General features: G+C 48.2%; 1 protein-coding gene across 3 annotated transcripts in view; it reads right to left on the bottom strand.

Annotated features, from left to right (window-relative positions):
• Nucleotides 6524-23894, bottom strand: part of MUC4 (mucin 4, cell surface associated) — a 56024-nt gene continuing 38653 nt past the window's right edge. For all 3 annotated transcript variants that reach the window (NM_001206344.1, XM_021068273.1, XM_021068274.1), the window contains 14 exon segments: nucleotides 6524-7137; nucleotides 8157-8319; nucleotides 11058-11296; nucleotides 11381-11445; nucleotides 13198-13271; nucleotides 13681-13863; nucleotides 15064-15223; nucleotides 17258-17439; nucleotides 19052-19189; nucleotides 20498-20731; nucleotides 21111-21212; nucleotides 22258-22425; nucleotides 22857-22947; nucleotides 23381-23589. In NM_001206344.1, the coding sequence (NP_001193273.1) occupies nucleotides 6936-7137; nucleotides 8157-8319; nucleotides 11058-11296; nucleotides 11381-11445; nucleotides 13198-13271; nucleotides 13681-13863; nucleotides 15064-15223; nucleotides 17258-17439; nucleotides 19052-19189; nucleotides 20498-20731; nucleotides 21111-21212; nucleotides 22258-22425; nucleotides 22857-22947; nucleotides 23381-23589 (2210 nt within the window). In that variant the 3' untranslated portion in view covers nucleotides 6524-6935.

Below are 23894 nucleotides of genomic sequence, written 5' to 3'. Positions count from 1 at the left end.
GCTTCCATCCTACCTTAACATACTCAGTGTTGCCCAGGGACACATTCTTATGATGCAGGGAGGGATTTTGTGCACCCTCACTGCTGCCTTCCACCTTTATGCTCCTCTGGTTCTTGGTTTGGACCCTGATTATAGCACTTAGTGTGGCTGGCCTAGGAGCCTGCTGAAACATGAGCTCCTTCAGAGCAGGAATTGCACATGCTTATCTCGGTATCCCCTGAACCTCTCAGAGCATCTGGCCTGAAGTAGGATCACAGAGAGTGCCTGCTGAATTGACTTGAACTTCAAATTCTCAACACAAACAATACTCAATTATTCCTCCCCTGCAGCTCGAAAGTCATGTTATTTTAAAAAATTAAATGTGGCTTATTTTTTCTATTGTTGTATCTAACACAACTACTGTTAATATATATGTTCACCCTCTCCATGTGGATGATTCTTTGTGGATTGCCACCAAAAGTTACCTTACATTCAACATTTCCAAGATAAAAGTATTAATCTTTCTCCTAAACCTGCTCTGCCTGTACCTTCCTCATCCCACTTAGTGTCAGTTGCATTCTTGAGTTGTTTAAGCCCAAATCCTTAGAACAATTTCTTTCTTTCTTTTCTTTTCTTTTCCCCCCCTTTTTTTTTGGCTGTCCTGTGACAGATGGTGTTCTCAGGCCAGGGACCAGATCTGAGCCAAAGTTGTGACCTATGCCACAGATATGGCAACGCTGGATCCTTTAACCCACCATGCCAGGCCGGGAATGGAACCTGTGTTCTGGAACTGCAGAGACCCTTTGGATTCCATTGCGCCACAGTGGGAACTCATTTTCCTTTTCAAAAAAATTTTTTAAAGTTAAGCATAGTTGATCTACAGTGTTGTGTCAGTTTCTGCTGTACAGCAAAGTGGCCCAGAACTATTTCTTATTTCTCTATTTCTTTCACATTTTTGTCCCGTTCACGAAGAAATTCAGTTGGCTCTGTCATCAAAGTAGGCCCAGCATGTGACCCCTCCTCACCATCTCCACGGCTCTCACCCTAGTCCAAGCTGCCATCATCTCTCACCTGAATGGCTAGTATCCTCCCAGCAGGTCTCTGTTTCCACCTTACCCCTCAACCCCCAGTGTAGACTCAGTACATCAGCTGGAACTATCTTTTTATAATGTAAGGCAGACTGTGCCACTCTTGCTTCAAACCCTCCCATTTCATACAGGAAAAAAGCCATGTTCTCACAATGGCCAGTAAAACCGTACACGATCTGCACCCCTCTGCTGGCCTCTTGAACTTGCTCACTGCACCTGAGCCACACTGACTTCCTTGCTTCTTGTTCCTTGAATGTGTCAGGCCTTGAATGCATGCTTCTGCCTTAGGACCTTTGCATGCATTGCTCAGTCTACTTAGAATGCATCTCCTCCAGATATCCACTTGGCCAACTCCTCCACTGCTTTCAGTGGATCTATGCAACACCTCTCCTCTGCTTTGATATTCTTCATAACACTGATCACAACCTAGCATAATATATATTTTATTTATTTGTCTTGTATATTATGTTTCCCTCAATTAGAATGAACGAGTTTGCACAGTGCAGTATCCCTAGTGTCTAAGACAGTGCTTGGCATATGAAAGGTGCTCAGGAAGTACTTGTTAAGTAAAAAGAAACAAGGCAACTTGAATATTGCTCTGAATAAGGGGACCATATGTATTCAATTGACCCCCTTCCTCTTTCATAGTGGGGCAGAATAAGTTTTATAAAGTAAGTTGGACAAAAATAAATCAAACATTCATCCCGGCATATTTGCTTAGCACCTACAACGGAAGAAAGATATTTTGTGTGCCTTGGGGGATCCAAAGATGTCTCTTCCCACAGAGAGTAAAGTTAGTAGGGGGAGGCTTCTACTCGTGCTTAGAAGCCCAGTTCATCTAGTACCTCCTTATGGTGGCTTTCTCCAAATTCCCTAAAGAGGTGCTAGTTTCCTAATGTCTTTACATTTCTGTCTTAATACTTAACATACTATGTCGTGATTTATTTATTAAAATTTTTGGGAGGGTCTTTTTAGGGCCACACCCATGGCATATGGAGGTTCCCAGGCTAGGGGTCTAATCGGAGCTATAGCTGATGGCCTATGCCAGAGCCACAGAAATGCCAGACCCAAGCCTTGTCTATGACCTACACCACAGCTCATGGCAACACCGGATCCTTAACCCACTGAGCAAGGCCAGGGATTGAACCCGCAACCTCATGGTTCCTAGTCATATTTGTTTCTGCTGTGCCAAGACAGGAACTCCTATTTACATATTTGTTAAATCATATGTGCTTCAAGACAAGCACCATGTATTATTCATCTCTATAGCCACAGAACCTAGCATAGAGGGCGCTCAAATCTTTGCTGAATGACTTAGATAATGGGCCACATGAGCAGATGACCATGAAATATGGGGGCTGGGCTCTAAAAGGTAGGAAAATGACATTCAGTATGGAAGTAACAGAATATAAATTTGATGATATTATTAAGCTGCACTATAATTAGGTAGAAATAGACAGCAGTTTATATAACACCACTGTTTATAAATCCAATTTTTAAATAGTTTTTCTTTTCTCGTTTTGCTCCTATTCAAAGTGATGCCTAATAAAGTGTCCTTACATACATATAAGGACACACATGTTCATACAGTGCTGATTACTATTATTGTTGGAAGCAAAAATTTATAAAATATGGCATTAGGAAGGAAAGTGTTTAATTATGCTTCTGTGTGTGTGTGTGTGTGTGTGTGAGAGAGAGAGAGAGAAAGAGAGAGAGAAGGTGAGAGAGAGAGAATTACTGGAGACGACCAAAGTTAGTGGAAGTAATATTACCAAAGCAGTTAAGAGCCAGAAGTGCCTGGAAAAAATTCTCTAGTTATCTCAGATTCCAAGGTGTGTATATATGAAGTAAAAAGCCACATATTTCATAAAGACAAAGTGGGGTGTGGACCTAAACAAGAGAGCCTGTCTAAGGTCACCTGTAACTCAGCACAGACTCCAAAGGCAAAAATGCAAGACCCTGATGAGGACAATGTGAGGTGGAATTTTTCTGACAAAAGACTTCACCTGAAGCTTCTGCCACAGCCCGTCCCTCCTTCTTCCTTGGGAGGGAGCCTGGCCACCAGTTAGTGGAAAGCGGTGAATGGTAACTAGCCCCATTCAAATGAGGGGGTACTTTTTTTGTATCGATAAATAAGTGCATTGGTGCATCATCCAGTGATCCATCATGCATCATCCTGGTCACTAAAAGCTTCTTTTCTCAGGCCCAGAGGATGTTTTTGGAGGGTTCCTTTGGGGCAGGGAATGCTGGGCAGGGGAATCTGTGTCTCTGGCCAAGCATCTCCCCAGACAGCTCCTTTTGTCCCCTGGTGCCCACTGAAGTGTCTCAGCTGCTTGCCACCAACCTTGCAGTTAGATAAAGGATTTTCATCAGCTCCCCGTCTCTGCCAAGCAAACACATGCCTGGAACCCCGAAGAGGAGCCCTTCAGTTCTTTATTCCAGGGGCATAAGTAAAAGAATCCAAACCATACAGAGCCAGGGAGCTGATGAAAATCCTTGATCTAACTGCACTATTCAGAAGGCAGCTTTCCTTTCCAGCCGGAGGAGGATGTCACCCTCAGACACCGTCTTCCTTCCTCATGACACCCTCTCTCTGCACACCCAGCACCTCAGCCATTTTGACCAGGTTGCCAGATAAGAAACAGGACACCCAGTTAAATTAGAACAAATAGATAAACAATGAATGCTTTTTAAAATACATCAATGTCCCATATATTTAATGGGACATGCTTATGCTAAAAAATTATTTGTGCTTTATCTGAAGTTCAAATTTAACTGGAATTCCTGTATTTTTATTGCTAAATCTGACAACTATACTTTTTTTTCTTTTTTTAGGGCTGCGCCTGTGGCATATCGAGGTTCCCAAGGTAGGGATCATGGCAACATCGGATCCTTAACCCACTGAGCGAGGCCAGGGATAGAACTTGCATCCTCATGGATGCTAATTGGGTTTGTTAACTGCTGAGCCACGATGGGAACTCCAATGGTGATATGTTTTTAATTTTAAATTCTATTTGTTCATTACTGGTATAGAGGAATGTAATTTACTTTTGTAACATTAACCTTGTATCCTACAACTTGCTATAGTTACTTAAAGATTCCAAGAGTATTTTTTTAATCAATTCTTACAGATTTTCTACATAAGTAATCATGTCATCTATAAACAAGGACGGTTTTATTTCTTTCTTTCCAATCTGTGTACTTAAATATATATATATATTTGTCATTGAACTAGTTAGAACTTCCAGTACAATGTTGAAAAGCAATGGTAAGAGGGGACAGCATTGCCTTACTCCTGATCTTAGCTGAAAAGCTTTGAGTTTCTCACCATTGAGTATGATGTTAGCTGTAGGATTTTTTGAAGATTGTATGTGTTTTACCAAGCTAAAGTTCCCCTCTATTTCTAATCTGCTGAGAGTTTCGATCATAAAGGGGTGTTTAATTTTGTCAAATGCTTTTTCTGCATCTATGGATATGATCATGTGATTTCCTCTTTAGTCTGTGGATGTGATAGATTACATTAGTTTATTTTAAAATGTTGAACCAGGAGTTCCTGTCGTGGCGCAGTGGTTAACGAATCTGACTGGGAGCCATGAGGTTGCCGGTTCAATCCCTGGCCTTGCTTAGTGGGTTAAGGATCTGGCATTGCCGTGACCTGTGGTGTAGGTCGCAGACGCAGCTCGGACCCCATGTTGCTGTGGCTGTGGTGTAGGCTGGCAGCAAAAGCTTCAATTGGATCCCTAGCCTGGGAACCTCCATATGCCACGGGAGCAGCCCTAGAAAATGCAAAAAGACAAAAAAAATAAAATATTAAAAAAAAAATAAATAAAAAAAATAAAATGTTGAACCAGCCCTGAATCCCTGAGATAAATGCCACTTGGTCATGGTGTATTATTTATTGTTTGATTCGATTTGCTAATATTTTGTTGAGGATTTTTGCATCTATGTTCATGAGAGATTGGTGTATAGTTTTACCTTCTTGTGATGTCTTTTTCTAGTTTTAGTACTAGGAAAATGCTGGTCTTACAGACTGAGGAAGTTTCCCTATATTTCAGTCTTTAGAAAGAGAGTTGGTAGAATTTCTTCCTGAAATATTTGGTAGAAATCACCAGTGAGCCCATTTGGATTATGTGCTTGATAATTCTTGGTAAACGAATGCTGAGATTAAGTGAATGTATTTTACATGGAGACTTGATTACACTTTGGTGCATTTGAGGATAAAACCACAGCTTCGTATATATTGGGAGGAGCATCACCTGCTGGTAGAAGTCATTCTCTACATAAAGCAGACAGTTTGGAGTATGTGGATCAGAAATCACGTTTCTCTGCAAACTTTCTCCAACACCACTTACTCACCTACAAGACTGAGCCTGAGCACCCATGTTTGTATCATGTGATCTCCATTTCTACACTATGGCTACACTTGATTGGACCAGGGATGGGCAATTAACATAGGCTGGACCAATCAGATTCTCTCTTCATGGATTTGGTATTTGGACCAAGAAGCAACTACCCAGTTTCTGCATAGAGTTGGAATTGAGGTTCCCTAGACATAGGAGATATGGACCAGTTGTTGCTGGCGTTGTTTTACCAGATGTATGTAAAGTTCTGCCTGCTGAGAGAGAGGGATGAGGTGGAAACTGATCAGGTTTCTGGGAACAAACAGACAGAGTGGGACTGAGGGAATATGAGGCACAATCAGAAGGCTCCAACTGGGGACCAGGAAAGACCAGAGAAGGTGTAACAGATGTCGGGTACCCTGGATCTAAAGGTGAGGTAGCTCCTGAAAAAGGAGCTGAAATGATTTAATCCCTCCTCCAGGGAACACTCTAGACAAGAAAAAGCACTGAATGTTTATCCTCCTGAGGAGTTTCCTTTGTGGCTCAGTGGCTACCGAACCCCACTAGGATCCATGAGGTTGCAGGTTTGATCCCTCACTCAGTGGGTTAAGGATCCAGCATTGCCATGAGCTGTGGTGTAGGTCACAGACTCGGCTCAGACCCTACATTGCTCTGGCTGTGGCGTAGGCCAGCAGCTGCAGCTCTGATTTGACCCCTAGCCTGGGAACCTCCATATCCCACAGGTGAGGCCCTAAAAAGCCAAAAAAAAAAAAAATTTATCCTCTTGAAACTGATGGGCAGAGACCAGCAAGCCAGGAGGGGTTACTGGGAGATGGTTGGGAAAACTCCATATGGGGGTGTCTTTATCATCCTCCTCAGAGGGCCAGGCCTTGGCTTGTGATGGGGGGAGTGGAAGAAAGTGAGATGGAGGAGGAAGCAAGGATCCAGGTCTGGGCTGGAGCAACCGAGCTTTCCAATATGCAGTAACTGAGAGCTGATGCAGGGCTGAATCCAGCTCACCTCCGCTCTTCTACCCGCTGTGCCAAGCCCTTCAGCCACCAGAGGAAAATCATGAATGAAATCCATGGCTTTGGGAGACACAAAAAGTCAGAGGGATTTTTAGTTAAATAGACTTTAATTAGAAGTAAACCAGAGAGTTTTGTGTGTAAATGTATTCTGGTTTTTAATTTAGAGCCATCACCCCTTCAACTCTGGTGTGTGCACATACGTGTTCTGTAGGTGTGTCTTCTTTGTGTGTCTGTGTGAGAACCTACCATTTATGTAGCAGGCCTATATGGCCTCTTCCTGTCAGCCTGTGTCTATTATACTGATAAGGTATGGCCTTGTTTTTATGACTGTTTTTATTCATTCCTGTTTTTCATTCTTCTTGAAGAATCCTGAACTGCCATCAGTCACTTTTCTCTTTCCAATCTGGACCAAACCAAGGCGCCTGAAAAAGTGTGTGCGGGTGGGACTGGGGTGGGCCCTGAGGTATCCTAGGACAGAGCCACCTGTGTGGGGCAAGGCCTCAGCTTTCAGGCCTCAGGTCTCCGTCCAGGGAGTAATGGGTCCCAGAGAAGTATCTGAAGTGCAGGAACACGAACAAGGCGACCCCCATCAGCAAGAGGGCGCCCAGAGCCCCAAAGAGGATTCCGAAGAAGGCGCCAAGTTTCATGCTCAGGTGCTCACAGCGCTGGCCCCAGGGCGTGTAGATGGAAAAGGGCACACAGCTGGAGACAGAGAGAGAGAGGACCGGTCAGCAGCGGGGTGTGGGGATGGGGAGGCTGGCCCTTAGCCTCCCCACCCCTGCTCTCAGCCCAGCCAGAGGAGATTTTTCTACAACAGGCTGGGTCCCTCTCTGGGGAAGGGATGGGGTCAGTCCCCCTGCAGGCAGGCAGGCAGCAAGCGGTGCTAAACCGAGGCCACTGAGCAACCTAGGTGGGCTGGTAGTGAATTCACTTGGGGTCAGCTCCACCCCTACAGCAGGGCATGGATGGGGGGTGGAGGTGGAGGCGGAGTTGGCCGCAGGTGAGCACACCTAGCTCCCAGAAAGCTGCACCCAGCCCCCAACGCTGTGCTCCACCCGCTGCCTTCTTAGACCTGGGAGGTGAGAGGGCTGAGCCCATCTGCGACTGTAGTAGGGCCATAGGTAGACGGAGGGCACCGATGTGACAAGAGCGCCAGGAGGCACTGCGCTTCTCCTTAGCATGCCCAGAACTTAGTGCCCTCCACTCACCGGAGCCCCTCAGACCAGTTGATGAACCAAGGGGACAGAGGGCACCAGTTTGAGAGGGCCTCCCCTTTCTGGGAATCTTAAGGTGGGCCAGGACAAGGCCTAGATACAGGACAGTGGGTTCCTTTTCCACAAGGAGATAGTAGGCTGTCCATGACCCGAGAAGCAAAATCAGGTGGAAGAGTTTGGCTTTGGAACCCACTATCCTGTAACTTAAATTACTGGGTACCGTAGTCAGATTCCTTATCATTTCTAAGTTGCGTTTTAAAATGGTCATATCTATCTATCCATTTGCTGGTTTGAGGTGCAAAGGTTATATAGCATCTTTATTCTCCACAAATGTAGGCACTCATATCTTCTTTTCCTCTGTCCCTTTTTCTCTGATCCCCTTTCTCTCGATTACAGAGGGAACCACCCTACATTTTCAGGCGCTGTGAGGTACCATGGCATTTCCAGACTCCTTGCAGCTTGGATTCTCTGGCACTGCCCTCCACCTCCTGCCCCCACCCTGCTCACCTGCATTGGGGCCCCTCGGGTAGGTGCTGGCACTGGCCTCCATTCTCACAGTAGCCCCTACTGCACGGGGACACACAGGTGAAGCCTCTCTCCGGGCTGAAAACCAGGTTGTAGTCCTTGTAGCCGTTACATTGGAAGTAATTTTTCAGTGTGCTCACATTCACTGTCAGATAGGACACAAGCAAAATGGAAACCAATGGATTTACACCAAATCTATACCTTTTCTGTCAAGAATTCCATTTTAGGCACTCATCCTGAGAAATAGTTGGAAATACACAAAAACTACATATATTCATGGAAATCCGTAGCAGCATGGTTTATAAGAGCAACAATAAGCAGAAGTGGCTTTGTTTTTTTTTTTAGGGCCACACTAGTGGCATATGGAAGTTCCCAGGCTAGGGGTTGAATTGGAGATGCAGCTGCCAGCCAAAGCCACAGCCACAGCCACAGCAATGCCAGATCTGAGCTGCATCTGCAACCTATACCACAGCTTGCTGCAATACTGGATCCCCAACCCACTGGGCGAGGCCAGGGATAGACCCCGAAACCTTTTGGATACTAGTCAGGTTCTTAACACGCTGAGCCACAACGAGAGCTCCCAGAAGTGGTTTTGTTAAATAAAGAATATTGTGCAATGGATGAGGACCACAGTATGAAAAGTGCATTGGTTAAGAGCATATGCTTTGAACTCTACTAGACCTGAGTTGAAATTCAAACTCTACTACTAACTAGTTGTGTTATTTTGGGGAAGTTTCTTAACTCTTTCAGCCTCAATTTCCTTATTTTTTTATTAAAAATCTTTATTGGAGTTCCCGTGGTGGCTCAGTGGTTAATGAATCCAACTGGGAACGATGGGGTTTCGGGTTCGATCCCTGGCCTTGCTCAGTGGGTTAAGGATTCGGCATTGCTGTGAGCTGTGGTGTAGATTGCAGACACGGCTCGGATCCTGCATTGCTGTGGCTCTGGTGTAGGCCGGCTCGGATCCTGCATTGCTGTGGCTCTGGTGTAGGCCGGCAGTTACAGCTCTGATTCAACCCCTAGCCTGGGAACCTCCATATGCCGAGGGAGTGGCCCAAATGGCAAAAAGAAAAAAAAATTTTTTTGTTTAAATTTTGGTCTGCCTATAGCATGTGGAAGTTCCTAGGCCAGGGATTGAACCTGCACCACAGCAGCAACCTAAGCCTCTACAGTGACTACACTGGATCCTTCACCTGCTATGCCACAAGAGAATTCCTTCAGTTTCTTTATTTCTTTATTTTATATTTTACGTTATTTTATAAGTTTCCTTATATTTTTTATTTTATATTTCCTTTTATTTTATTTATTTATTTTGCTTTTTAGGGTCACACCTGTGGCATATGGAAGTTCCCTGGCTAGGGGTTGAATAGGAGCTATAGCTGGCAGCCTATGCTACAGCCACAGCCACAGCAACACAGGATCCAAACGTGTCTGCGACCTACACCACAGCTCATGGCAACACCAGATCCTTAACCCACTGATGGAGGCCAGGAATCGAACCTGCATCCTCATGGATACTAGTTGGGCTTGTTACTGCTGAGCCACAATGGGAACTTCCTTCCTTATTTTTAAAAGGAAACTACCTTACTGTAAAGTTTAAATGAGGTAATATATGCACAGTATTTAGCACATAGTAAGCCTTCAGTTTAACAGTCACCATTCTATTTAAAATATTTAAAAATATTTAAAAACATTCTATTTAAAATATATTAAAACACACTATTTAAGACATAAAATAATATATCAAATCAGAATGTGAATACAATGTACAAGGTAATATGTTCACAGTTAAAGTAATGGAGAGGTTATCAAACATTAGGTATGATTTGATCCCTTTATTGATATATGAAGTGTCCTATGCATAAAAGAGAATTTAGCAGAGTATGTGCAAAGGGGATTTGTCTCTGGGGATTAGAATACAGGTGATTTTTTTTCTGTTAACTTCTGTGTCCTAAACACAAAACATATTGTACTTGCATAATAAAAATTGTGGGGGTTTTGTTGATTTGTTTTCTCTAAGAAAAGGCACAGTCAAGTCTGGAGTATTTATTCCCTTATCCCCAACACTGCCTCCCTACCACACATACCATAGTAGTTTGGAGGATTTCTCATTGTTGCCCCTGGAAGGGAGGGAGCTTAGCCTGGATTCTAGAAGAAGCTCTTGCTTGGCCCTAGGCTCAGGTAACACAGCACCTTCTGTGGCATTTGGCATGGCCACTGTCCTGTTCTCTGCCCCACTCATAAGACAGGGTGGGCTATTCCTTTCCTTCGCTGGCAAGTTTGCCAACCTACCTCATTCCCCTTCTGGGATAATTAGAGTCTGTCAGAGCTGAAAGGGACCTCAGACATCCCACCTCCTTTTCCAGATGAGCGTGTTGAGGCCTTGACTGGGGATGGACTTTTGCACAGGGTCACGCTCTTTCAAGGAGGTGATAGTTCTGCCCCTGGGCCAGGTCTCCAGCCTTCAACTTTATATCTCCAGGTGGAGGCAAAGGCAAAGGCAAAAACAATGTCCTTGTTTATATTTATAAAATAAATGTTAACCAAATCATTAACAATTTTATAGAAAGAAAACCATTAGCAGCAATGGTCAGGAAAGCAGCAGTTGGAGCAGTTGCTCTGTGAAACTGTACACGTGGGGATTCATCAAGCAGTACTTTGTGCTCCTGTTCCTGAATCTAGAAGGCTGGTGGGTAAAAGGTTCCCAATTTCTCTTAAAAATGACAAACAAAACCCCCCTAAATTTACTTCCTTCTTATCTGTGGCCTGCTGTAGAATACACTTCAGCCATGGGTTTGTGTGGGCCTGAGATCTGTGGCAGGCTCCCTCTGCTTACCCGCTCCCTCAGCTATCCTTGCTGCTGTCCAAGAGATAGTGACTCACCAGCCATCACACTGAGCACATCTCTCCTGGAGATGGGTTGGAAGACCACATTGTTCCTGGGCTCCTCACTTCTCTTCCACCTCCTCTGTGAGGCCTGGGATAAGAATGCCTCCACCACTGCGTCCAGCAGCCTGGTATTCAGGAAGTCAATGACAGGGCCCCCAGGGCGGTACTGGAACTCCGAGATGACTTTCCAGTATTGAAGGAAGTTTCCTGAGGCCGGTATTGCTGGGAGTTCACTGTGTGAGAGGGGCACAGTGAGGGGCCGAGGGGTGAGGGGTGTAGGGAAGGACCGGGGCCCAGGTGGGGGCAGTCCCACTTACACTCGTTCCACTTGTCTGTTCCGGAGAAAGGCCCGCACATCCAGGTTCCCCAGTCTATAAGCCACCTAGGGCAGAGGGTGGGGGTTGGGGTGGGGGTGGAAGTGGGGGTGAGGTCCAGTCCAGAGAGGAGACCTTTCCCACTTTTGTGTATGTATTCATCCGTGTTTCCTCCTCCTCCTTCTTATTCTTCTTTTTTTTTTGTCTTTTTTTTTAGGGCCACACCCATGGCATATGGAAAGTTCCCAGGCTAGGGGTTGAATCGGAGCTGCAGCTGTCAGTCTACACCACAGCTCACGGCAACGCCAGATCCTTAACCCACTGAGTGAGGCCAGGGATCAAACTCGCATCCTTATGGATACTAGTTCAGTTCGTTACCACTGAGCCACAATGGGAACACCCCTCCACCCCAGTTTCCTTCTTTGAATGTGAGCCCCAGGACCACCAGAATTTTTTTTTTTTTTTCGTCTTTTTGCCATTTCTTGGGCTGCTCCCGCAGCATATGGAGGTTCCCAGGCTAGGGGTCGAATGGGAGCTGTAGCCACTGGCCTACGCTAGAGCCACAGCAACGTGGGACCCGAGCCATGTCTGCAACCTACACCACAGCTCACGGCAATGCCGGATCCTTAACCCACTGAGCAAGGCCAGGGATCAAACCTACAACCCCATGGTTCTTAGTCGGACTTGTTAACCACTGAGCCATGATGGGAAATCTCAGAATGTTTCTTATCTATTTCTGCATCCCTGCCCCACAAGCCTCGACTGGTGACTGGCATGGGTCCCTACTTAATAGAAGTTTGTTGGTGAGTGTAGGACTTTACATAACCTCACCCCAGTTCCACTCACAAAGCGAGAATATGAAATGAACAGCCCCTACCTTGCCTCTGATCCCTGACTCACCCACTCACCCTCTCCCCATATCTGAATGAACATCAATTATATTTAGCCAGACCTGGGGGATGGTCAGATGTGTGCGTTGGGGTGGGGGGGGTGTGTGTGTCAGTGTGAGTTAGAAACAGCCCATACTCAAAGATCCATGTCAACAGCCTTTACCATAGAGATCCCAGAATGCTGCCCATACTCAAAGATCCATGTCAACAGCCTTTACCATAGAGATCCCAGAATGCTGCTGTTGTAGTAGTAGTAGCAGTAGCAGCAGAAACAATAGTTATTTTGGTAATTTTTGAATGTATTGTGTTTCAGGCACTGTGCTAAGTGCTTTACATATATTATCATTTCAACTTTGACACAACCCATTGACATGAGTACTATTATTACTTCTGTTTTTATATATGGGAGATCAAATAATTTGTCTAATGATCATACCTGCTCTAGTGAGTGGTACTGCCAGGATGTGAACCCAGGTAGGATTCTAGAGCCTCAGTAACTCAACAATTGTGCTACTTTGCCTGTGACTGCAGAATCAACAGGGGTGTGGGAGCCAAGAAGAAGGAGCCCCCAGTTCTCTTGGGGAATTCAGGGAAGGCTTCCTGGAGGTGAAATGCCCTCTTGTGTTTCTTCCATATAGTGCCCAAGAGCAGGTCTCGAGGGATGCTCAGAAGGAGAGGCGAGGCTGTGTTGACTTGCCCCCCTCTCCCTGCCCCCAGATTCTGTTCATTGTGAGATGGTCATTCACAGCCCTTTGGAGGTCTCTGTCCTGCGCCTCCCTGCCTCCCTCACCCCCACCCCCCTGGGGCAGGAGGCTCTAGCCACCTCTGGCAGTTGAGTCTAGATGGATGATGAGATGCAGAATGTACAAGCCATGGATAAGAATCTGCCAAGAACCGCCTCCCCACCCAGAGCTAGCCTGCAGCACTGACCGTGGCATTGACATCTGCTTGGGAGGCATTTTCTTTTTCACTGAGCAAGAGCTGGATGAGCCTTGGGGGAAGCTCTGGAGAGGGAAGAAGCAGATTCATAGTCACCTCACAGGTTTACCCAGACTTAGCCAAGGAGGACAGCCCAAGAAGACTGCCCTCTTCTACAGTCATAGAAGGTCACCAGAAGAATCAGAAATGGCCAGGTCTGCTGACCTCACCCTGTGATCAAGGCTGGCCTGACTCTTGTCTCGCTGAGCTGTGAGGTCCCCTTCAGTCTTTTCTCAGCAGACTGCTCAGACCTGTGGTTTGTGGTGTGACAGCTGCCCCCCACTCACTCCCACAGCCTACAACTTACGAGCACACGAGAGAGATTTGGAGTTCTGTCCTGTGAGTTTGAGGGACTGAGCCTGGCCCCCAGAGTCCCCCATCTTCCCCCAAGTTAAGAGACGTGTGGAGTGGGGATGGCAGGGCATCTGGCTGTACCTGGAAGGATGGTTGGAGTGAAATTTTTTCCAGCCAGGAAGCAGCGGGTGTCTTCCATGAAGGCTGGGGGGCAGGTGCAGGCGGGCTCGCAGGTCAGAGACTGGGAGATGTAGCAGCGACCCTGGTTGTAGCAGTAATTCTCAGGACAGGTCTTGTTCCAACAGTTGAAAAAGCTGTTGAGAGCTGCAGAGGGAACAGACAGTCTGCTACACCACACTGGCAGCCGCCAGCCAGAGAAAGCTGCTCCCAGGACAGGGTTGGCTTTTTCCCTGCAAAGCTCACTTAAACTGTGTTCTGCGGGTGGGCCACTCTGAACCCCAAACCATCTTTCTCCCTTTTCCAGACATTTCTTTGCCAGACAACCCTTTTTCCTCTGCCAGGTAGGGGTTCTCCCACTTCTGCTGAGGGAATGGAGTGTTGTTAGACCCTCCCCATCAGGAAAGGACCCAAAAGGCTGGGAGGAGAAAGGCCCACCAGCCTGCTTTCCTCACTTCCATCCCCTTTTTGGCCTTTATAAGGCTGTGCTTCTCCAATCTGGGCTGTGCTCAGAAGATGCAGTGGTTTCTAGATTTCATTTGAGTGTTTTAGGGGGCTCAGTGAAGATGTCACCATGATGCCACCCATGACTCCAGTGGCTCAGAGGTCAAGGAACAGATGGTGGATGGAGGACTCAAAGGGAAGACAAGGCATTCCTGCTGCTAGATGCCCATGGCAGACCCCCCCACCCCACCCTGCCGCCAGTGTCCTGACTGGAGAATGCAGAGGCCCTGGGCCTTGCATCTCTGGAAACCTCCAGGAGCCAGCTTACCTCTGGTCCCCTGGGTGCTGCTGGAAGTCCCCTCCTGTCTCCAGTCTTTTTTTTTTTTTTTTTTTTTTTTTGGTCTTTTTGCTATTTCTTTGGGCTGCTCTCGCGGCATATGGAGGTTCCCAGGCTAGGGGTCGAATCGGAGCTGCAGCCACTGGCCTACGCCAGAGCCACAGCAACGCAGGATCCGAGCCGCGTCTGCAACCTACACCACAGCTCACGGCAACGCTGGATCCTTAACCCACTGAGCAAGGACAGGGATCGAACCCGCAACCTCATGGTTCCTAGTCGGATTCGTTAACCACTGCGCCACGACGGAAACTCCCTGTCTCCAGTCTTTTGCCCTGGTTTCCCCCATCGTTGCCTTGGGACTGCTGTACTCTGGCCCCTCCCCCATGCCTGGACCATCTCTCCTCCTTTGGCCTCACACCCTCCCCTCCCCTGTTTACCTCCTTACCATAGCCCCCTTTATCGAACATTCTAAAGACTTGCTGGAAAGGGGGGAGAAATGGTTTTTCCTGGCTGTTTAGGCCCCATCCCCAGAACCTCCTCCTGCCAAGGCCCTGTCCCCAGCTCACGTGCACAGTGACGTCCATCCCCAGTCAGGGTTGTCGGGCAGGCCTCGCAGCCCTTCCCGGAAATGCACTTCACATTCGGGAAGCACGGCTCATCACAGGGGTCCTTGGAGTGGTTGCAGTAGCGGCCAAAGGTGTTCCCGTCACACTTGCAGCCGGCCATCTGGAATGGGTTGTTGATCACTGGGCCGCCAGGAAGCCGAACCATCAAGGGCTTCTGGGTGTAGCTATACCAACTCCTCTGGTCTGAGAACCCATGGACTCAGGTCCTTGTCTTCTGTCAGTATCACTGAGCACCTTTTGGATCAGACCCTGGGCCTCCACATCCCTGCCCAAAGGCCGATCATCCTCCAAGCTGGGTGGCCTCCCTGGGCCATCATTTCCCCGGAGCCCTCTGCCTGGCCCCTGCCCTGGGACCTCAAGCCTCTTCCCTCTCACACCTTCTCTCCTGGACTGAATTCCTTTCTAGAATAAGGCAGGGGCGAAATAAATAAATATTCTATTCTTTCTGGAGAGCTGTATCCCACACAAGCTGTAGTGTCCTGCTCTCCCTTCCCTTGCTGACTTCAAAGAAGACAGAGCCGCCTTCTTCTTCTTGTGTTTGTTTGTTTGTTTCTTTTCTTTTTTTTTTTTTCGTCTTTTTAGGGCTGCATCTGTGACATATGGAGGTTCCCAGGCTAGGGATCCAATCAGAGCTACAGCTGCGACCTACACCACAGCTCAGGGCAATGCTGGATCTTTAACCCCATTGAACAAGGCCAGGGATCGAAGCTGTGTCCTCTTGAATGCTAGTCAGACTCGTTTCTGCTGAGCCACAATGGGAACTCCAAGATAGAACCTTCTGAAAGAGCACATGGCCACCAGAGCAAGGGCACAGGGAGGGAAACCCTTCGGAAACTTTACCAAGCTCCGGGTCTCTCTAACTCCTCTACTGAGACGGCTCTGGAAAGCTCCCTGAAATGGAGCCCTTCAACACTTCCTACTGCCAAGAAGGGATATCTTGGGAAATCCAAAATAATGTATTGATTTTAATCCCTCCTTTCTCCACTCTGATTTTTTTTTCTTTTTCTGCCTCCTGGATTCCCCCACCTCTGTCCCTTTCAAGTCAGAATTCTGTGTTCATGTTTCATAAGGAGGGTGTGTGTGTATGTAAGGGGTTGAAGAATGGGGTGCAGTATTGCCAGTCAAAACCTGTCTTTTCCAGCTCCCCTTTCACAACAACAACAAATTTTTTTTTTTTTTTTTTTTTTTTTTTTTTTAAGAAGCAGGTAGGGGGAGTTCCTGCTGTAGTGCAGTGAGATAAGAATCTGGCTGCAGCAGCTTGGGTCACTGCAGAGGTGTGGGTTCAATCTCCAGACAGGCACAGTGAGTTAAAGGATTTGGTATTGCCGGAGCTGTGGCTCAGATTCAATCCCTGGCCCAGAAGTGTTTTTTTTTTTTTTTTTTTTTTTTTTAATGGTCACACCCATACACTGTGGGCATGGCCATTAAAAAAAAAAAAAAAGGCAGATAGGGCCAGATTCATGGACTTAGGCCAAGTATCTTGGCTAGAAACTTGAATGGAGAAGGATTTTCTCCAAACTGCCAAAGAGATGCTTCGTTTAGTTGGAAGAGAGTAAAAAGGAAAAATAGGATTTTACAGGTGTTAAAATCAGAGGGGGCCTGTACCTCTCTTCCCAAGATGACGATGAGGCCCCAAAGAAATGGCTGTGCACTGCTTCTAGGCACATGGGACCCTAAGCCACTTTAAAGGAGGTTTCCTGTATCCAAGTAAGGCCCAGAAGCCACAGAGCATCTCCCTACATCTGATGGGATGAAGAAGCTGTGATCCATGGAGACTCAGGCCCCCCAGGGGCCACATGGACCTCCTCCCACCCCACACTTCATTGTCTCGTTCCAGAACCATGGAGCTAGAAACCACTGAGCAACTCAAAGAAAGGCTGAGGTGGAAGTTTCCTGCTAGCTTGGCTGGATGGGAGCTGGGAGGTAAAAATTCAGTTGACCTATAAGCACTAAAGAAAGTCCTATTTCTTATGTTTGTGGCCCAAAATTGGTATCTGCCCTACTCACCTACCACAGCTCCACCCACCTCCCAACACACACATTAGGACAGAGGGGCTGAATGACAACATCCCTTCAATTCCCACTTCCCTTCCCTCAACACAGAGACCGACCTCCCACCCTCTCCCACACTCACCTCCAGGGAGGAATTGCCCACCCGATCGTTCTGGTTATATAAACACTGGCTCTCTGCCTGGCAAGTGCAGACCACCATTCTTGGCTTGAGTACAGATGACAAGTCATCCTTGGCACTTCTTGCCAGAATCTCCAGAGGACATGGTTTCAGTGACTGTGGTGTCCATAGCAACGTCCCATTCTCTGCCCCCAGGGAAGACAGATCATTTTGAGAGCTGGGAGCCTCATCTCCTCTGCTGCCTGACACATCCTGGCATCTAATACCCCAAGTGCTGATGCTGGACGTCCCCCACCCCTGTCAGACCACCCCTCCAATCTTACTAGGCATTTCCTTGAGCAAGGCTAGTTTCTAGTTTCTGTTGGATCACACTCCAACCTGGAGGTGGCACCAGCCCAACTAAGTGATTCTAGGGTAGAACTCCATGAGATGAAGGTGGTTGCCCCCCACCTCCCCAAAGCCCCCAAAGGGTAACCCTGCCTGGACCTGCACTAGGATGGGATATGGGGGGCGGGGAGCCATGGAGGGTGAAGGCCAGGATCTTCCCAACACTTACTCAGGCTACACTTCAGGCCAGACTGACCTCAGCTTCACAGCAGCCTCATCCCTCACCCACTTGCTCTCATTTCCTGGACCTTTGACCAGACCCCAGGCTACAGGGAAATACTGCTGTGTATCAATAAGGACTCTTCTGATTCAACCTGTCTTATGTTTTTCAAGAAAATAGGGAAGTCTCCTTAAAACAGTGGATTGAAAAGAGCTGATGGGTGGGAGCAGATGAGAGTCACTTCCAGGACCTCCCTCTTCAGGATAGGAGCCCAGTGGAGGAGTGAGTCTCCTGATGCCATTGATTAGGCACTAGGGAGCATGCCACATGGAGCACAGGGTGCAGACAATGCTGTCTCTTCTTATGCACAGAGAAAGAGAGGCAGAGAGGTGCTCAGAGCAAGGTCCCTAAGGGCTCTGGCTTAGCAAAGAGCAGTCACCAGCTTAATTAGGGCTGGCCCTAAAAGGCAAGCTGTAACCTGTGTGCTTTGACTCTTGACCCAGATCATGGTTCCCGTTCTGAAATGGGGTCTCCACACCATCACTGAGAGGGAAAGTGAAACTGCTTGGGCCCAGTACAGAAAAGCAGGCAAGGAGGGGCAAAGTTAGGTAAACATGGTTGACAAACATCAAAATTGTGAGAAAGTTACCAAATGAAGGTATTTGTATTTCTTTAAATCTTGTTCCATATGATATCCTTCTTTTAATAGATGTGCAAATATTTTAAATTAGTACTTTTTAATTGCTATATTTATTCTAGGAGTTCCCGTTGTGGCGCAGTGGAAACGAATCCAACTAGGAACCATGAGGTTGTGGGTTAGATCCCTGGCCTTGCTCAGTGGGTTAAGGATCCCATGTTGCTGTGGCTGTGGTGTAGGTTGGCAGCTACAGCTCTGATTTGACCCCTAGCCTGGAAACCTCCATATGCCACCAGTGCAGTCCTAAAAAGACAAAAAGACAAAAAAAAATTTATTCTAATAACTTGGTGATTGCATAAAGATGATTTTGCAATATTACAAGAATGAGAAGAAATGATCTTTGAATCAGCCTGGAGTCAGTCGAGCTAGCTGGCCAGATCACTATTAATCTCTGGGGGGAATCTATTTGATTTATATGGATCATTCCTGGGTAATGTTGGTCCTGATATTCCAATGAAAGGTGACATGAAGTTGCACAGAGTATAATAACGCAAAATTACCCAAAGCTTGACTCAGACCTCAACCACTAACTGCCCCAGCCGAGCATTCTTACCAGAGAGCTTGAAGTCAGTGCAGTTGTGTCTGAGAGTGAATGTGACGTTCTCAGAGCTGCTGGTGTAATTAACAAGGCTGGCCTGTCCCATATAGGTTTTCACCACATCAGGACCCTTGATGGAGGGCGGGTACTGATCTGAGACACAAAGAAGGGGTCAGGGTCTGGGGCAGGATATTTCCTGCCTTCTGGGCCTCCTTTCTCTCTCTCTAGTCTTCTCGCTTGTGTGAGGCATTCCCAGGGCTGGGACCCACCTCCAGAAGCAGGAAATAATCTATGCACCTGCTCTTGCATCTATGCAGAGCAGGTCATTGTTGTATTGCCCACCCAGCCAAATCTTTACTCTCTCTTTATTTTCTCCCCAAACAAGATTCATTTCAGGTTCTTTCCTGGTGAGAAAGTTATGCAGGGCATGGTATGAAGTGATCAGAGGACAGAGCTGTTCAGGCCATTGTGGAATTTTACCTTTGGAGGAGAGCTGGAAACACTGAGGGTTATATCTAGGTGGATATTACATTGTCAGGAAGTAGAAAGAGAGAGTAAAAGTTTTCCACTGGTCTCTGGATTTGGAGCCCTGGTATTTCCATTCTGTTGTTCATTCATTCATTCAGTTAGTCACTTAGCAAATATTTATTGAGCACCTACTCTATGGCTGGCATTGTTCTAGGTCGTAAGGGCATAGCAATGAACAAATAATAAAAAGACCTGCTACAATTAGAAAATACGTTAGATAGTTATAGATGCTAAAGAGAAAAAATAAATCAGGGAAGGCAAATAGGAAGTGTGAGTGAAGGTGAAACTTTAGACAAGTTAGCCAAGAAAGGCACTGCTGAGAGGGTGGCATTTAATAGAGACTTGAAGGAGGTGAGGAGCGACCTGTGGGTGTCTGGGGGAAGGTATTCTAGGCAAAGAGAACAGAACATGTGCAGAGTCTCAGAGTCGGGGGCGAGCCTGGCGTGTTTGAAGAACATGAAGAAGCAGTGGGGATGCAGTGGAGGGAGCGAGGTTCTAGAAGTTCTAGGAGAAGAGTGTGGAGAGGCAGTGGGGCTGGAGTGCACAGGGCTTTGATTTGAAGGTTGTCATAAGGATAGAGTGAGCTGGGGAGTCAGGGGAGGATTTGAGCAGAGGGACAACATGAGCAAAATAATCGGCTAAATTAAAAAATGTGTAGCTTAGAAGTTCTCTTGGTGGTGCAACAGGTTAAGGATCCTGCATTGTCACTGCAGCAGCTTGGGTCACTGCTGTGGGGCAGGTTCGATTCCCCGCTTGGGAACTTCCACATGCCATGGGTGTGGCCCCCCAAAAATTTATGTTATGTTTAGGAGGGGATTAAAATGTTGAATAACTTTAGGAAAAAAATGTGTAGCTTAAGGGGTGTCTTGGAAGAGGGGCTCCTCATCTGCCCCCTAACTCTGCACACACCTCCCCGAGCCTCACGCCACTCACTCAAGGTAGCATTCATTTGCTGGTAGCTTCGAAAGAGCCGCATAGTGTGCTCTCCAAGGTTTGCATTTTCTGTGGCCAGGGCATCATAGATGCATTGTTCATCTCCATTACACCTGGAAGTCAAACTTTTATTCAAGGACTTGTTTCCCCGAAGTTGTGAAAGGAAGACAGGGGTGAAGTTATAAGACACATGGTCATTCCTCTTGCCAAGGAGGCTGGTTCCGTTGATCTCCCCTAAAACACACAAGGCATGATGGTGGTGTTACCAGGGTGGGCCTCTGGCTGTATTTCTGTTGTGTCCACCCCTTACCCTTATATGGTTTGGGGTTGGGGCAGGGGACGTGGAGAGACAGAGTGACTTCCAGCTTCTGAGTCTGGAAATCCTCACTCTAGTGACTGAGGGCCACCCACCTCCCTTGTCCCCTCTCCCAGGTAGAGAGGCGCAGGTGGGTTGGGGACAGAGGGGACAAATCTGGGGGTAGCACCAGCATCTTTAGATCTCTTCCTTTCTACCCCTCTCTCACAAAGGACAGAGGTCTGGTTCCCACAGGCCTGAGGGAGACCATGCAGCAGCCCTGCCCATCTACCCGAGGACTCTGAGGACCAGACTCACAGGTCATTCCATACTGAAAAAGGGTCTCCTCGGAGCTCCGTGGGGAAAGAGTAGAGCCATTGGGCATCCTGAAGTCATCATCTGGGTTGCCGTTCCAGAACCCTGAGGGACAGAGCAGGCGTCAGCCATCCTGGGACTGTGGCTTTGCCCTTCCCTGGGAGCATCCGGCTGATCACATGGAGATGCGTGCAGGAGTAGGGGGCCTCCGTCCATTGTATCTCTTCTCCATTCAGTCCTCCAGGAGGAGGGGAACGGGCTGTCACCTCAGAACCCACCCCTCCGCTTCAGGAAAGAAGGAAATGAAGGAGGAAAGGAGAAAGAAGGGAGGGAATGCGGAGGATGGAGGGAGGGTGGGAGGTATAAAGCCAGAGTGGGGGGTGGGGTGGCTGCTGGTCCCATGATTCCCAGAGCCCATTCTTTTTTTTTTTTTTTTTAAATTAGCATATAGTTGATTTACAGTGTTGTGTCAATTTCTGCTGCTCAGCAAAGTGACCCAGTCACACATACATAGAAACAGTCTTTTCTCATACAATCTTCCATCATGGTCTACCCCAAGAGATTGGATATAGTTCCCTGTGCTGTACAGTAGGACCTCACTGCTTATCCATTCTGAATGTGATAGTTTACACCTACCAACTCAAACTCTCCATCCGTCCCCCTTCCTCCTCCCCGCCCCCGCCACCCAAGGCAGTCAGAGCCCATTCTTTTTTTTTTCTCTTTTTATGGCCACACCTGCAGTATATGGAAGTTCCCAGGCTAGGGGTTGAATAGAATAGGCGCTGCAGCTGCTTGTGGCAATGCCAGTCCTTAACTCACTGAGTGAGGCCAGGGTTCAAACCCGCATTCTCACAAGACAACACTGGGTCCTTAAACTGCTGAGCCACAATGGGAACTCCCAGAGCCCACTATTGATTCCTTCTTGGCTGCCCTGGAACCAGAGCTTCAGAAGGATGGGAAGTGAGCCTCAAAGGTAGCTGAAGGGGTCCCCCCTCCCTCCCTGCTGCTCTGTACCCTCAGGGCTCTGCTCCCAGGAGGCCGAAAAAGGAAACTCCACCCGGAGTATCCGCAGACCCACGGGAGGGGGAGCTGCCTGGAGGCTGGGGGTCTGAGCTGGTGCTGCAGAGGCAGGGGCCTGCCCGCTCCTTACCCATGAGGCCCTCTGTGTGGTTCTGATACTCCTTTGGGAGGCCGCAGGAGGCATGGAGGATTTGGGCGAGAGCGATCACTGAGATGGTCACCGCCCCATCAAAGCTGGCTGACACCGTGGAGCCATTGCGGATCATTATGACTCCAGAGGTGTTGAACATCTCCTGGCCTAAAAGGTGGGGAGGCAGATGATGAAACAGCCAGTGTTGGAGTCCTAGAGGCCCAAGACTTGGCAGTAGTGAAGGTTCAAGATGTGGAGAGGAGGCTGAGAGCAGCTGGGAGATGCCCTGCCAGGTCCTACACCAGTAGCCGCAAACCAAGCTCACAGGACACCCTCATGGCACCCCCCCCCCAACCAGTTCTCCCTGGCATGCCCAGAGAGGCCGTCACAGCCCTGGAGGAAGGAGAGAAGTGCGGAGGAAAAGCTCAATGCTCGGCTCCAGTGAAGAAGCTGCTCAGGCACAGCTGCTGGAAGGACAGCAGGGGTGGCGACCACTCTGCTCTGCCCGATGCTGCTGCCTCTCCACCCCAGCACCCTGCTCCCCAGTGACCCGACCCAGGGAAGCAGGAGAGGGCAGCTGACGGCCATCCCCAGCCTACCTTCGGCACCTGCATGGTTAGTCTCAAATGTTACAGTCTGGTTATTGAGCAGAACCTGGATTGTGTCATTGGGCTCAAGGAGCCATTGAACCTGGAAGGGAATTGGCAGAGGCCTAAGCCCGACCTGCAGGTGGGTCCAGAGGCCAAGGAAGAAGGCTTCCGAGAGCTTAGAGCCTGGGGCTTGGATGAAAGCAAAGGTGACTGGGAGTGTGACGATGAGGTGATGCTAGCCACTGTGTAAGAGGCCCTTGGCACGGGTTCTTAGATTAGCTTTTAAATCTCACAACAGCCCCGTGTGTAGGTAGTAGTATCGTCCCCATTTTACCCTAAGAAAAACTGGGAGGCACTGAAAAGTAGGTCCTTTCTTCAGTCTCACAGCTGGTGGAGCCAAGACCCTAATCCTATGTTTCCAGGGTTGACTCTGGACTGCTGTGCCAGCAGGATGCATCCTCCCTCACCTCTGCCCCCTGCCCTTCTTCCTTCTCTTTCTCCTCCTGGGACTCAATTGCCAGCTGAAGGCTCACCGTGATGGGGTCCAGGCTGCTGGAGCTGTATTCTGCAGCAAAGGCAATGAAGTTGGTGGCCCGGGCTGAGAGGGTCTGGGCAGTTCGACCCTGCAGCTGGAAGGAGGAGTTTCTGTCCTGGGCCCGGACCAGCAGGAAGTCCCCCAGCCCATTGAAGGTGTAATTGGCACCATCCAAGGTGGTGATGTGGGGGTCCCCAAACATCCAGGCTGGAAAAGAGGAGATACCACATTGGCAGAGTGGACCAGGGAAGGGCCTGGGATTCCTTACTGGCCCCAGACAGGATGTTTGCTCAGGAGACTCCAGCCTGGGGAGGTGCTCATGGAGCACAGACCCCTCCCCAGAATTCCTCCTGCCCTTGGGCGCCCCACCGCATCTTCATTTTCCCACCCCCAACACCTCCCCTCCCCCAAGGCCACATATAAAATTTCTCGTTTGCCATCTCCACACACTGGACCCATCTCCATCCTCCCGTGTGGCCACAGCCCTGCCCCAGGAAGCTTGTGCTGCCTTG

The sequence above is a fragment of the Sus scrofa genome, chromosome 13 (assembly GCF_000003025.6).
Source record: "Sus scrofa isolate TJ Tabasco breed Duroc chromosome 13, Sscrofa11.1, whole genome shotgun sequence".
NCBI lineage: Eukaryota > Metazoa > Chordata > Mammalia > Artiodactyla > Suidae > Sus > Sus scrofa.
Note: the sequence above shows the minus strand (reverse complement) of the source record. Positions and strands in the feature narration are given on the sequence as shown.